Genomic DNA, 13,063 nt, shown 5'->3' on the forward strand with positions numbered 1-13,063 from the left:
AACAGTTTTCAGCTGTGCTAACATAATTGCATAAGGGTTTTCTAATGATCAAATAACCTTTTAAAATGATAAACTTGGATTAGCAAACACAACATGCCATTGGAACACAGGACTGATGGTTGCTGAGAATGGTCCTCTGTACGCCTATGTAGATATTCCATATTTGTTTTAATCAGCCGTTTCCAGCTACAATAGCCATTTACAACATTAGCAATATCTACATTGTATTTCTGATCAATTTTATGTTATTTTAATGGACAAAATAAATTGTTTATTTCGAAAACAAGGACATTTCTAAGTGACCACAAACTTTTGAACGGTAGTGTATATCGGTAGTGTATATATGCGTTTACGAGCTGCAGAGAGATGCCAGTATGAGGCTAGCTCAGACGGCTAGGTTGGCAATGACAGCTCTGGTGAACTCGTCGCTTGTAGCATAGCCCCCCAGGTCTCCTGTGCGCACCTGCCACAAATAAAAAGTGTGTTACACACACACACTGCTGCAACATATGCATCTGGTCCATTCACACAGGCAAATGGCCTCACAAACCCATACAAACATGACTAGTGTGTAAGAGAGCCTTTCTCACCACCAAACTCAGACATATTAATATAGGGGAATATTGGGTTATTTTGAAGCAACTTAAAGGAAAATTCCACCCCAAAAAATACATTTTTGTTTCGTCAGTCCATTGCTGACAGTCCCAAAATGATTTGCTTGTCAGCAATCACATTTTCGATATGTAACTTTCAAAATACAGAAATCCTCCCCGTATGATGCAAAATGCAGTTGTTCCTAACTGCAAAATGCATCATATAGGGAGGATTTGTGCATTTTGAAAGTTACCTTTGCTCCACCACTCATCCAAGCACTAAAAAATGTAACATTGTGTGTGTCATGCCTTTGATTTAAAATAAATATGCATTCTACCCCTTTTGAGAAACATATAGGCCAACATACATTTTTCCATATTTTATTCTTCTTTAGTATTTGACCATGATGATAACATCTTTAATAACAACAAAAGGTCTGTCAGCCATTGTAACAGTTAGGGAACCAGGTAGGCGTGTTATCAAGTGCTAATTCAAAGATCCAATATTATAATCCCAGTACAATAGCCATAACCATTATAAAAGTTATACATAAACTTTTACGTACCCAGAACAGCACTTTGAAGCATACACTATATATACACAAAAGTATGTGAACAACCCTTTAAATTAAATTAGTGTATTCGGCTATTTCAGCCACACCCGTTCAGCCACACCCATAGACAAACATTGACAGTAGAATGGCCTTACTGAAGAGCTCAGTGACTTTCAACGTGGCACCATCATAGGATGCCACCTTTCCAGAAAGTCAGTTCGTCAAATTTCTGCCTTGCTAGAGCTGCCCAGTCAACTGTAAGTGCACTTATTGTGAAGTGGAAACGTCTAAGAGCAACAACGTCTCAGCTGCAAAGTGGTAAGCCACACAATCTCACAGAATGGGACCGCCGAGTGCTGAAGCGCGTAAAAATGGTCTGTCCTCAGCTGCAACACTCACTACCGAGTTCCAAACTGCCTCTGGAAGCAACATCAGCACAATAACTGTTCATCGGGAGCTCCATGAAATGGGTTTCCATGGCCGAGCAGCCTAAGATCACCATGCGCAATGCCAAGGGTCGGCTGGAGTGGTGGAGCGCCGCCATTGGACTCTGGAGCAGTGGGCCCCGTGTAGCTCAGTTGGTAGAGCATGGCGCTTGCAACGCCAGGGTTGTGGGTTCGATTCTCAAGGGGGGCCAGTATGAAAATGTATGCACTCACTAACTGTAAGTCGCTCTGGATAAGAGTGTCTGCTAAATGACAAAAAATTTAAAAAATGAAACGCGTTCTCTGGAGTGATGAATCATGCTTCACCATCTGGCAGTCCGACAGACGAATCTGGGTTTGGCGAATGCTACCTGCCCCAATGCATAGTGCCAACTATAAAGTTTGGTGGAGGAGGAATAATGGTCTGGGGCTGTTTTTCATGGTCTGGGCTAGGCCCCTTAGTTCCAGTGAAGGGAAATCTTAACGCTACAGCATACAACAACATTCTAGACGATTCTGTGCTTCCAACTTTGTGGCAACAGTTTGGGGAAGGCCCATTCCTGTTTCAGCATGACAATGCCCCCGTGCACAAAGTGAGTTCTATACAGAAATGGTTTGTCGAGATCAGTGTGTAAGAACTTGACTGGCCTGCACAGAACCTCAACCCCATCGAACACCTTTGGCATGAATTGGAACGCCGACTGCGAGCCAGGCCTAATCGCCCAACATCAGTGCCTGACCTCACTAATGCTCGTGGCTGAATGGAAGCAAGTCCCCGCAGCAATGTTCCAACATCTAGTGGAAAGCCTTCCCAGAAGAATGGAGGCTGTTATAGCAGCAAAAGGGGGGACCAACTCCATATTAATGCCCATGATTTTGGAATGAGATGTTCGACGAGCAGGTGTCCACATACACTACATGACCAAAAGTATCTTACCAAAAGCCAATATATTTGAAGTCCCAATGACTGGCTGACGCATGCCAGTCTAAGTCGCCAGTAGCATGCCACCACTCTGATATCATCATCATAACCAATATATCATGGAACTGACATTTGGCATATACAGTACAAAAACAGAAAAGTCAATGGTCTGACATGATCAAATGGTTTCCCTTGTGAACTCAGGCAAAGCAGGTCATAGGCTCGGGTTACACTGGCTTGTTCGTTTGTCAAATGTAATGTTGAAAAAGCTTAGCTTTGAATAGACACACACAATGGAACTCCAACTCCAGCAAAGGGCTCCCAAGATAGTGACCTTTACGATACACTGTGTGCATTTTACAGCATACACAGCAGACAGAATATTAAGACATTCATTCTCTTTTAGTAACTAGTGATTATGACTAGAGTATGAGTGAGAAAGGTTAAATTAATTTAGCCAATTTCACAGTTCGGCTTGTTAGCATCCCTGCTAACACAACAATATGAAAACATTGATTTTAAATGGTGAACATTTTCTCCCTTCTCAGGAATGACCTCCGTATCCTGCTGATTTTAAGACAGTGGCGGTGATATGCGTTAGTGAGAAACACTTTCACGTTTATGATGACTCAGTGGAAACCAGTCTAGATGTGTTTTTTTGTTTTTTTAACAATAACAGGTTTTCTTGAGGTGACTGTAAGGCTGTTATTGCAAAAGGCCAGTTAAGGAATACAGTTGGTACCAAGGTATCCTTTGTCTATGGACACGCTGCACATAGTCAGAGTTATGAACAAGGCCTGCCACAACTCATTGCTGTGAAATTGAAGACCTGAAAGTCCACTTATGCAGTGATAAAGATTTCACTTGCTTTGGCGTTGGTAAATTGCCCTCGTGGCACAAAACCAGCTTGACCAATACTGCTGAACAACCTGCAGCGCAACCAGTGCGGACTGCAAGGCTAGACTAGCGGTGATCAATTTCATATAAAATCATATGCATGTCCACAGCACAAACAAGGAAACAGTGTAGAGAGAAGGCAGAGTTGGAGAGTAAAGTGAAGGAGGTGGTAGCCGACAGATACAGAGAACACTATAGAGAGGTAGTAGAGAAAAGTCTAGCTGAGAGAAGAGTGCAGCAAACAGCAGAGGTAGTACAAAAGAACCGGTTGACATGGAGTTGGAGAAAGGGTTCCGCAAGGAAAAGACTGGGACAAAATAGAGAAGGCCACAGCAGCATAAATGGACGATTTGGTAAAAACCAATAATAAAAAAATAAGATTAAATGCAGAGAGAATTAATTGCTTTGGCTGAATCGAGGGTATTCAAATTTGAACAGGAAACAGAAAACTTTATAGAGGATACGCAGAGCGTGTTGTGAGGAGGAACGAGAGCTGCCTAGAGTGACGTAAGGAGGTAAGGAGTGTTAGTTTAGTGGGACAGTGAGCAAAATAGCTGTGGCAAAGTTATTAGGGGATATATGGCACTATGGGGTTCAATATATCCAGATTATATTTGGTTGGCCGTCCAGTTTAGGGTAAAGGGCAGGGTCTTCTTTAGTACGTGGGTCGGTGGCGGAGGTTCCCCACAACGGCTTGCACAAAGTCCCCGGTCGTGCTGTAACCGCCCAGGTCTCGCGTCCGCACCTGGGACACACACACACAGACAGGGTGCAGGGGAATAGGATGAGAATACTTCAGACACTAGCGCAGGGATAGGTTCAGACACTAGCGCAGGGATAGGTTCAGACACTAGCGCAGGGATAGGTTCAGACACTAGCGCAGGGATAGGTTCAGACACTAGCGCATGGATAGGTTCAGACACTAGCGCAGGGATAGGTTCAGACACTAGCGCAGGGATAGGTTCAGACACTAGCGCATGGATAGGTTCAGACACTAGCGCAGGGATAGGTTCAGACACTAGCGCAGGGATAGGTTCAGACACTAGCGCAGGGATAGGTTCAGACACTAGCGCAGGGATAGGTTCAGACACTAGCGCAGGGATAGGTTCAGACACTAGCGCAGGGATAGGTTCAGACACTAGCGCAGGGATAGGTTCAGACACTAGTGCAGGGATAGGTTCAGACACTAGTGCAGGGATAGGTTCAGACACTAGCGCAGGGATAGGCAACTCCAGTCCTCTGGGGTCTGATTGGTGTCACACTTTGGCCCCAGCCCCAGCTAACACAACTCACTCCAATAATCAACTAATCATGATCTTCAGTTTAGAATGCAATTGGTTTAAAATCACATGCGTTTGCTAGGGACGGGGGAAAGGTGTGACACCACTCTGGCCCCTGAGGACTGGAGTTGCCCATCCCTGCACTAGTGAATTGACAAACAATATATTTTCTCCCACATTCACTCTGCACCATGGTGTGTTGCCCATGCACCTGCCTAGGAACCATGGTATTAGTTAGGGTTAGAGCTGCTGCTATTAGTCCTAATACGGGCTGGAGCGCAGACTACAGTTAGTCCATCTTTGTTACCAGTCAGTTTCTATGGTCACAAGAACACTGTACAGCAGGACACACACAGAGTGGTGTACAGGATTCCACCCACGTCAACATGCACAATCAAAAGAAAAGGCTCTCTCACACACAAGGATATGGGTTATTGCTTATTAGGTGTATTTTCATTGGTAAATGCAATTTGAGGGTCAGGAAATTATGTTTTGATCAGAGTATGTTTTTACACTTTTCATCCATAAAAATTATTTTTAGATTTGATGCACAAAACGCATATACATATCGCAAAAACTCAACCGTGTGCTCTCCCATCCAACTGTAGAATTAGTACATGCACACAAACCAACAGGATTTAATAGTGTTGATTCAATATAGTCACACTCTCTTACCTTGCCCTGTTTGATGACCCTCCTGACAGCGTCTGACACCATGTTGGAGTGGTATTCCAGGCTGTAACACAAAACAGTCAGTTGAGGTTAGTGCACACAAACACACACACACACACATCCCATTGGAAGCGGTGCCCACTCACTTGAGGTGATGGAGCATGTTGGCAGCGCTGAGCAGCATGGCCGTGGGGTTGGCGATGTTCCTACCCACAGCCTGGGCAAAGGGGTGCCGCGCTCCCTGAGACGAAGAGAGGCCATTAAACTTCTCATGCCATTTTACCTATGCTTGGGTCTGTAATGTAACAACTGTACGATTGCAGCAGACTGGTTAAGTTGGATCTCAGGCAGACAGACACTCACGGTCTCAAACACGGCGTACTCTGCACTATAGCTCTCTCCTGGCACCACTCCTGCCCCACCAACCAGCCCAGCTGCCAGGTTGTCAATGATGTTGCCATAGAGGTTGGGCATCACCAGCACGTCAAACTGGTATGGGTTCTGGACCAGCTAGAGAGAGAAGCAGTGAGTGAGTGCATGTTTGTGTGAGTGAGTGTGTGTGAGTGTGCGCAAGCAAGAGCGAGAGAGGGGCGTACCTGCATGCAACAGTTGTCTATGATAATGTTCTCGTATTTGATCTTGGGATACAGCTCTGCCACCTCGGCGCAGCACTGTAGGAACAGGCCATCTGCAAGCTTCCTGTAGAAAGGCAGAAGGAGACAAAATCAGTTGGCTGTAGTTGGATAAGATGTGTAGAAGCCTTTAAAAAAATAAGTTTTTTCTGGCACCGAGACTCACATGATGTTGGCCTTGTGGACCGCCGTGACCTTGCTGCGACCCTTCTTGGTGGCGTAGTCGAAGGCAAACTTGGCGATGCGCCGAGACTTCTCCCTGGTGATGATCTTCAGACATTCGATCACTCCAGGCACACTCTGCGAGACAGAGAGCACAGAGTTCAGATCAGGAAAAACTTCCATCAGACCGTGGTTTGACCATGGTGTTAGAGCGCTTATGTGTGGTCATACGTGGTCGTGTTCTTTCCAGTGTACAATGCCTCATGCATGTTGTTATGCATGATTTCAATGTGTATTAGTCATACAACAAACTAATCAAAAACATGGTAGATTTCCATGAGGACCAGGTCAATTGACTTTAGTTAGCCAGGCCCCCCAGGGTGAGTGGATATTTCCCTTTAAGACCAATGAATAGTGCTGAGCGATTAGTGCTTTTTGAAGTCGGTTCGGTTTCGGTTCGATTATTTAAAAAATAATCACTATGCATTATGTGGGTTGAATGCTGTAACACAGAATAAAACGATTAATAAAAGTCCCATGATGGTAGTGACTGCCCATTACTGCTTATCACTTATTAACCATCATTTATTCACATTATTTAATCAAATATTACATTTGTTTTATTTCATGACTTATTTCATTCCAATTCATCATCTCACCTCTATAGAGCTTGCCTATGCTGTCTGACAAAATCACTATTTTAGTTATTCTTCAAAGTAAATAAGGCATACTTTTAGGACTGCTGAATACCAACCATCAATCATATAGATCATTTATTTTCAGGTAGATACCTCGAAGCAACTGCTCTCTATCCCTCTCGATCGTGCATTCTTCTGTCTCCTCTCTCTGCATCTGGCCCACACTAACCTAACATAGCAGGCGTAAAAGAAACAGACTGGATAAGTAGGCACGCAATGGATTATTGTCATTGTAGTTAATTACCATGTTTCTGTACTAAACTGTCAAATATTGGCCTGCTGGAAACTACAACTCCCTACTACATCGCACCGTTCGTCTGTTAAATGACAAATGTAAAAAAACTGATTTAAAATATTTTTACTGACATTGGTCCATTAGTTGTTTAAAAAACTGAAAATAACAGACATTTAGGTTAATCGCTCAGCACTACCAATGAAATGGTCTAAAATGGGCAAAATCCACCCAACTGGCGCCCTAGGTGAGCTAAAACAAACACACCCATTGTTTGGTTGAGTGGCAATATGTGGTGATGTACCTCGTGCTCCAGAGAGCTGTACTCTCCCTCGGTCTGCTCTCGGATAATGACCAGGTCCAGGTTGTTGTGGCGGGTGCTGTAGCCAGGCAGACTGTTCACGTGGACCACGTTGGCAAACAGGTCCAGCCTACGCCTGAGGAGAGCTTCACTAATGAGAACAGCCAACCAGCCAGCCACACACACACACACACTATGACAGCCATACAACATGTGGACCGTGGCCCGGATCCGGAACCAGAACGGGGTTAATAATCGAAGGGAACTTAAGTCTGGCTTTCAAATGAATGTGGTTGAAAGTTGTAATAATAGAATGCACAAGATGCAATTTTGAAATGTGTTAGTGCATGGGCAGGTTTCCTCTTGTTATGCCATTCACTGACAGACCTTAAAGAGCTATTTCCTGTCAGAAATTCCCAGTTGATCAACTAGCCCATGTTACCTAGGTGGGCAAGATAGCCTATCTAAATATTGTAGTTATCATGGCCAGATGATGTGCCCATAGGGGCCCACATTGATTTTGTTGATTCACTCAGGTATCATATGAACACACATAAGAGTGGCACCCGAGTGGCGCAGTGGTCTAAGGCACTGCATCGCAGTGCTAGCTGTGCCACTAGAGATCCTGGTTCGTATCCAGGCTCTGTCGTAGCCGGCCGCGACCGGGAGACCCATGGGGCGGCGCACAATTGGCCCAGCGTCGTCCAGGGTAGGGGAGGGAATGGCTGGCAGGGATGTAGCTCAGTTGGTAGAGCATGGCGTTTGCAACGCCAGGGTTGTGGGTTCGATTCCCACGTGGGGCCAGTATGAAGAAAAAAAAATGTATGCACTCACTAACTGTAAGTCGCTCTGGATAAGAGCGTCTGCTAAATGACTAAAATGTAAAATAAGACATGGCAAAATGTGTATAAGTGCAGGAAATTAGCTTAAAAACTGCACTTTTTTAAAATTTCCAACAAAAGGGGGTGTGAACAGTTTGGGGTCGCGAAGTGGGGGTTTGTTGCCATGTCAATAAAGACAATATCCATGCGGACCTTTGCCACCTAGGACATTTGTGTGACTGGACCTTCCCAAATAGTAGTTGAGTACCCCATGCACTAGGAGTTCCCATTACCTTACAATTGCATTGATTGTGTTGGATTCATGTTGGCTTGCTCCAGTAAGAGTTGTGGTGGCGTTAGATCTAATATGGCCTTACCTGATTTTCATCTCAAAGCCGGCCAGCTCCCCTTTGAACTCCATGGGGGTGTTAATCTTTCCTACACACACACACAGAGAAAAGAAAACCCAGTCAGAACACACTGATCTGATAAAAGCAGACAAAAGCAAATCTCCCGCATAGGAAATGAGAGGAGACAAGGAAGTCTGTTACCTTTCATGGCCACCCTGTTGGTCTTCATGGAGGCCAACACCTGCTCCAGCTTCTCGTCGCTGTCCATGTGCTGCACCTCACTCAGGTGAAACTCCTCAAACTCCACTGGGACGTCAGCCGCCTGGAGGGGGATGGAAAGGGATAGGCAGGGTTAAGGGTAGAAACAAGGAGATGAAACAAGGGGACGAGAAACAGGATGGACATATTGAAGATGTATGAATCAAGGAGTGAGCGAATGAATGGGCTACAATAAATGTTATAAATTAGTCCTGCATATTCAGTTATCAATATACACAGAAAGTATTGGATTGAGCTCAGAGCACGCTTGAAGCATGGTGCAGACAGAGCCTCCCGAGTGGCGCAGTGGTCTAAGGCACTAGAGATCCTGGTTCGAATCCAGACCCAGGGGGCGGCACACAATTGGCCCAGCGTCGTTCAGGGTAGGGGAGTGAATGGCCGGCAGGGATGTCGCTCAGTTGGTAGAGCATGGCGTTTGCAACGCCAGGGTTGTGGGTTCGATACCCACGGGGGCCAGTATGAAAAAAACAACAACAAAAAGAAAAAAAAACATGTATGCACTCACTAACTGTAAGTCGCTCTGGATAAGAGTGTCTGCTAAATGACTTAAATGTAAATGTGCAGGCAATATCAAGATATATGTTTTCTGTTGTATTTTTGACTTTATGTTTTGTTTACCCCATATGTAACTCTGTGTTGTTGTTTTTATCGCACTGCTTTGCTTTATCTTGGCCAGGTCGCAGTTGTAAATGAGAACTTGTTCTCAACTGGCTTACCTGGTGAAATAAAGGTGAAATTTAAAAATTTAAAAAAAAAATAACAAAATATGTGGCCCGTGTGGGAACGGAACCCACTAATGTGTGTGTTGACTGCACACTGTTTTGATGGAAAAGTGACCATCCGGTCTTGAGTGTGTGGGTGGGGGGCTGCCGAGAGAGGGTCATGAGCGTGGGGGTGAGGTGCGGTGAAGGCTTAAGTAACAGGATACCTGGAGTGGAATGTGCCAAGGATACGAGTTAGTTAGCTAAATGTCAACAGAGGGACCAGACATCCACACCAATGCACTCTTAAGGCGCTTTCACATATCTCTGTATAATCCGGATCCTGGAGCAGTTGGCATCTTAATCTGCGCTATAAAGCATGTGTGAAACACAAACGAACCCTGGCTGAAACGAATGCTTGACCTGCGTGAGTAGCAGGTACAAGATCCAGAGTACCAGGTATTTTGATGCAGCAGCGCAGAACTTTTTGCCCATTGTAAACAAGCGAGCTTGCTAATGTCATGTAGAATGCACATCTCACAAATCGCATCCTGAAACGGTTATTTTCAAGACTTGTGAAAACAAAACGTATTTTGTAGAATTCTCACTAACGCTCCAGGAAACCGAACTAAACCTTAGACACATCGTCTCTCCTGGTCAGCCTTGAGAAAGGGGAGCCCCCATACTGTACATACCTTGAAAACCTCCTTCACAGCAGTCATCAGCTCAGGTCCCACTCCGTCCCCAGGCACCATAGTGACCTTGAAGGTGGCGTCGGCGCGGGCTGGCGGCGCCTCAGGCCCACCCAGACAGGCCGTCATACTGAGGGGCCGGGAAGCCAGCTGCTGCCACCGCGGGCCAGTACCAGTCAGGCACTAGAACAGGACACAGTAGTAAATTAGCTCTACCGTACAAAGTAGGCATTATCAGAATGTCTCATCTGATGGCATCACCATTAGCATCACAGTGTCAATACAACTTCAAGACAATGGGGGTTGCTTAGACCATAAGCATGGTCCCCCCACCAATTCCACTAGAAAACTGGACCGTGTTCAGGCAGGAAGAACATTCTGAATAAATGTAATGTATCTTGATGATAGGATAAGGGAGACATAATTCAGAACGTTTTAAACTATGTAGGGACAGGCTATAATAATCAATTTGCGCTAACTAACTTTATGCCGGTCTCTCGTATCAGAAGACAGCCCACAGACATGTGGTTTAGGCTAACTGCCACTGTGTGGTCTGAAGCTGATAACACACCATCACAGATAACATTAGTGTCAAAGATTTGGATTGTTCTACAGTATATACAGGACGTTCGTTGACGCCAATTAGTTAGTGGGTTCTTTGATACGTTAGCTACCTTGCTGGTTAGATACAACATACAATGGAATGTGAATGCTACAGCCATTCAATTTCAACCTGTCTTTTAGTTAACTACATTTGATTGTTATAGATTGCTAGCTAAGTTAATTCACGTTACCAGTAGCTACTAGCTAGCTAAGTTAGCTAACGCCAGCTATCATCCTCCTATTCCTATAGCATTGGTGATGAAATGAATTTATATCAAGCAGTTTCTAACAATACGGTTGTCCCCAATACCAACAACGAAAGGTTTTACACGAAACACTTTGTCCACAATTTGATGGCTGTAAACATTATCTACCGACTAACCTTGGCCAATGTTACAAGGCTCCCTCTCAAGGCAGCAGCCATCATGATGACCAAACCAACGAGAATGTGGACGAAATGAACTTTGTCTTTGACTGCTACAAACGTTGATTATTCTTTGGTGGAATAGTTGGACAGAGCAACCTTATGAGCGAGATACAGACGCCACCTAGTGGATTGGAGTTGCAGTTCGTCCTAATATTTTCAGCTTCAGCAGAGTAGACAGTTCAGTCAAATTAGTAGGGCCAAGGAGACCTCTTTGGTAGGGGCAAATATTTGGCTTTCTTCACAGAAATTTGAGACCAAGAGGGATGTGGTTACACAACAGATTTCTATGGTCCCACAAACCCTGGCACTAGGGTAAGGGTAGGTAATCAACCCTGTTCCTGGAGGGTTGCAATAATGCATGATGTAGAGCCAGTGTAAGATTCCGAGGCGTGATTTGAACATGGCACCCTAGGGTCCAGCAGAGCCTGACTCACTGCACTGCTCCAAGAACGATAACTCCCTTCGGGAGCAGTAATCGGTCTTATGGTCTGCGTATAAAGAACGTCACGCTGCTTGCTTAGCGAGGACCAGTTCCTCCCGATCAGGCTCATACCTGGCTCGGACTTTCGACATCTGCCTGGCAAACGCGTGACCGCACTCCATCTGCTACATTCACCTCCCAAACTCGCGGTTGATCTGAGCGCAACTGCAGATCCGGGTCACAGCACCATTGTAAAGGACATCACGCTGCTTTCTTAGCGAGTAGTAGTACCACTTCCCCCAAATACGGCTCATCATACCTAGCTCGAACTCGGGACATCTGCCTCGCAAACACACGTACAAAATGCTAACCTCCCCTGTTATTGTAATGGTGAGAGGTTAGCATGTTTTGGGGGTATGATATTTATGTGTCTGTAACTTTCTCACTCATCATTATTCACGATTCATTCAGGACTATCCGTAATCATGGTAGCATCCACATGAATGTAGTAGTGTTTAGAAACATATATTATTTTTACAATATTTTTACAATAAAAGTGACTCCAAAATGACACGTACAAAAAGTGCTGTAATTTCTAAACGGTTCACACGATATGGATTAAAATACCCTCTAATTAAAGCTGGCGGCAGTCTGCACTTTAACCTTAGTCATTGTATCATTTCAAATCCAAGTGCTGGAGTACAGAGACAAAACAACAACCAATGTGTCACTTTCCCAATACTTTTGGAGCTCACTGTATTTAGCATGCTCCAAACACCTGTGTTACATAAGCGTAACTCGGGAAGTCTAGTGGAAGTGTAGTTTCGTCGGATATAGGCATCCATAGCTGTATGGATCTGTGCAAAACTGCTACAGTAAGTTTTTTTATTTGAAGGATTATTTCTCGCTGATGAAAGCCGTATCACAAGCAATGATTTTTGACGTTAAAACACAGCTTTGGGATTGTAGTTCACATGAGGCAGTCGTGGGTGAAGCTAATGGCTGAGAACTGTAGGGAGAAGGCAGAAGAGCTAGTACTGGCCTGGGTACCAAAAGGGATACCTGGGGATCCCACATTGGAATGTGCTGGGTACCAATGGCTGGAATGGAGTGAATCACAGGAGGTTGGTGGCACCTTAATTGGAGAGGACTGGCTCGTGGTAATGGTTGGAGCAGAATAAGTGGAATGGTATCAAATACGTCAAACACATGGTTTCCATGTGTTTAATGCCATTCGCTCCGTTCCAGCCATTATTATGAGCCGTCCTCCCCTCAGCAGCCTCCACTGGTCAGTGAATGGAATAGTATGAAAACAGGGGTTAGGCCAGTAACCGAAAGGTCGCTGGTTCAAATCCTTGAGCCGATTAAACATCTGTCGACGTGTCCTTGAGCAAGGCACTT

The 13,063-nt window shown here is 44.9% G+C and overlaps 1 protein-coding gene across 2 annotated transcripts; it reads right to left on the reverse strand.

Annotated features, from left to right (window-relative positions):
• Nucleotides 1-37: 37 nt before the first annotated feature.
• Nucleotides 38-11,267, reverse strand: LOC311133949 (isocitrate dehydrogenase [NAD] subunit beta, mitochondrial-like). Of its 2 annotated transcripts, none has more exons than XM_084167577.1 (11): nt 11,197-11,267; nt 10,215-10,394; nt 8,741-8,861; nt 8,567-8,627; nt 7,372-7,504; nt 6,142-6,275; nt 5,940-6,042; nt 5,707-5,853; nt 5,490-5,584; nt 5,347-5,407; nt 38-463 (listed from the first exon to the last, which is right to left on the reverse strand). In XM_084167577.1, the coding sequence occupies exons 1-11, from the start codon at nt 11,239-11,241 to the stop codon at nt 386-388; spliced, it is 1,158 nt and encodes a 385-aa protein (XP_084023703.1). In that variant the 5' UTR covers nt 11,242-11,267; the 3' UTR covers nt 38-385. The 2 variants fall into 2 exon arrangements, with proteins under 2 accessions (XP_084023703.1, XP_084023702.1); XM_084167576.1 differs by lacking the exon at nt 38-463 and adding an exon at nt 959-4,136.
• Between the last annotated feature and the right edge of the window lie 1,796 nt (nt 11,268-13,063).

Source organism: Coregonus lavaretus, assembly GCF_964263955.1.
Source record: "Coregonus lavaretus genome assembly, chromosome: 8".
In the NCBI taxonomy this organism is placed as follows: Eukaryota; Metazoa; Chordata; class Actinopteri; order Salmoniformes; family Salmonidae; genus Coregonus; species Coregonus lavaretus.

Excerpts from the sequence above, each read along its gene's own strand:
- LOC311133949 (XM_084167576.1), bottom strand. The coding sequence starts at position 11,241 with ATGATGGCTGCTGCCTTGAGAGGGAGCCTTGTAACATTGGCCAAG. Across the intron at positions 10,395-11,196 it reads GCCTTGTAACATTGGCCAAG|TGCCTGACTGGTACTGGCCC; the intron begins GTTAGTCGGTAG and ends GTCCTGTTCTAG. Across the intron at positions 5,585-5,706 it reads AGTACGCCGTGTTTGAGACC|GGAGCGCGGCACCCCTTTGC; the intron begins GTGAGTGTCTGT and ends TCTTCGTCTCAG.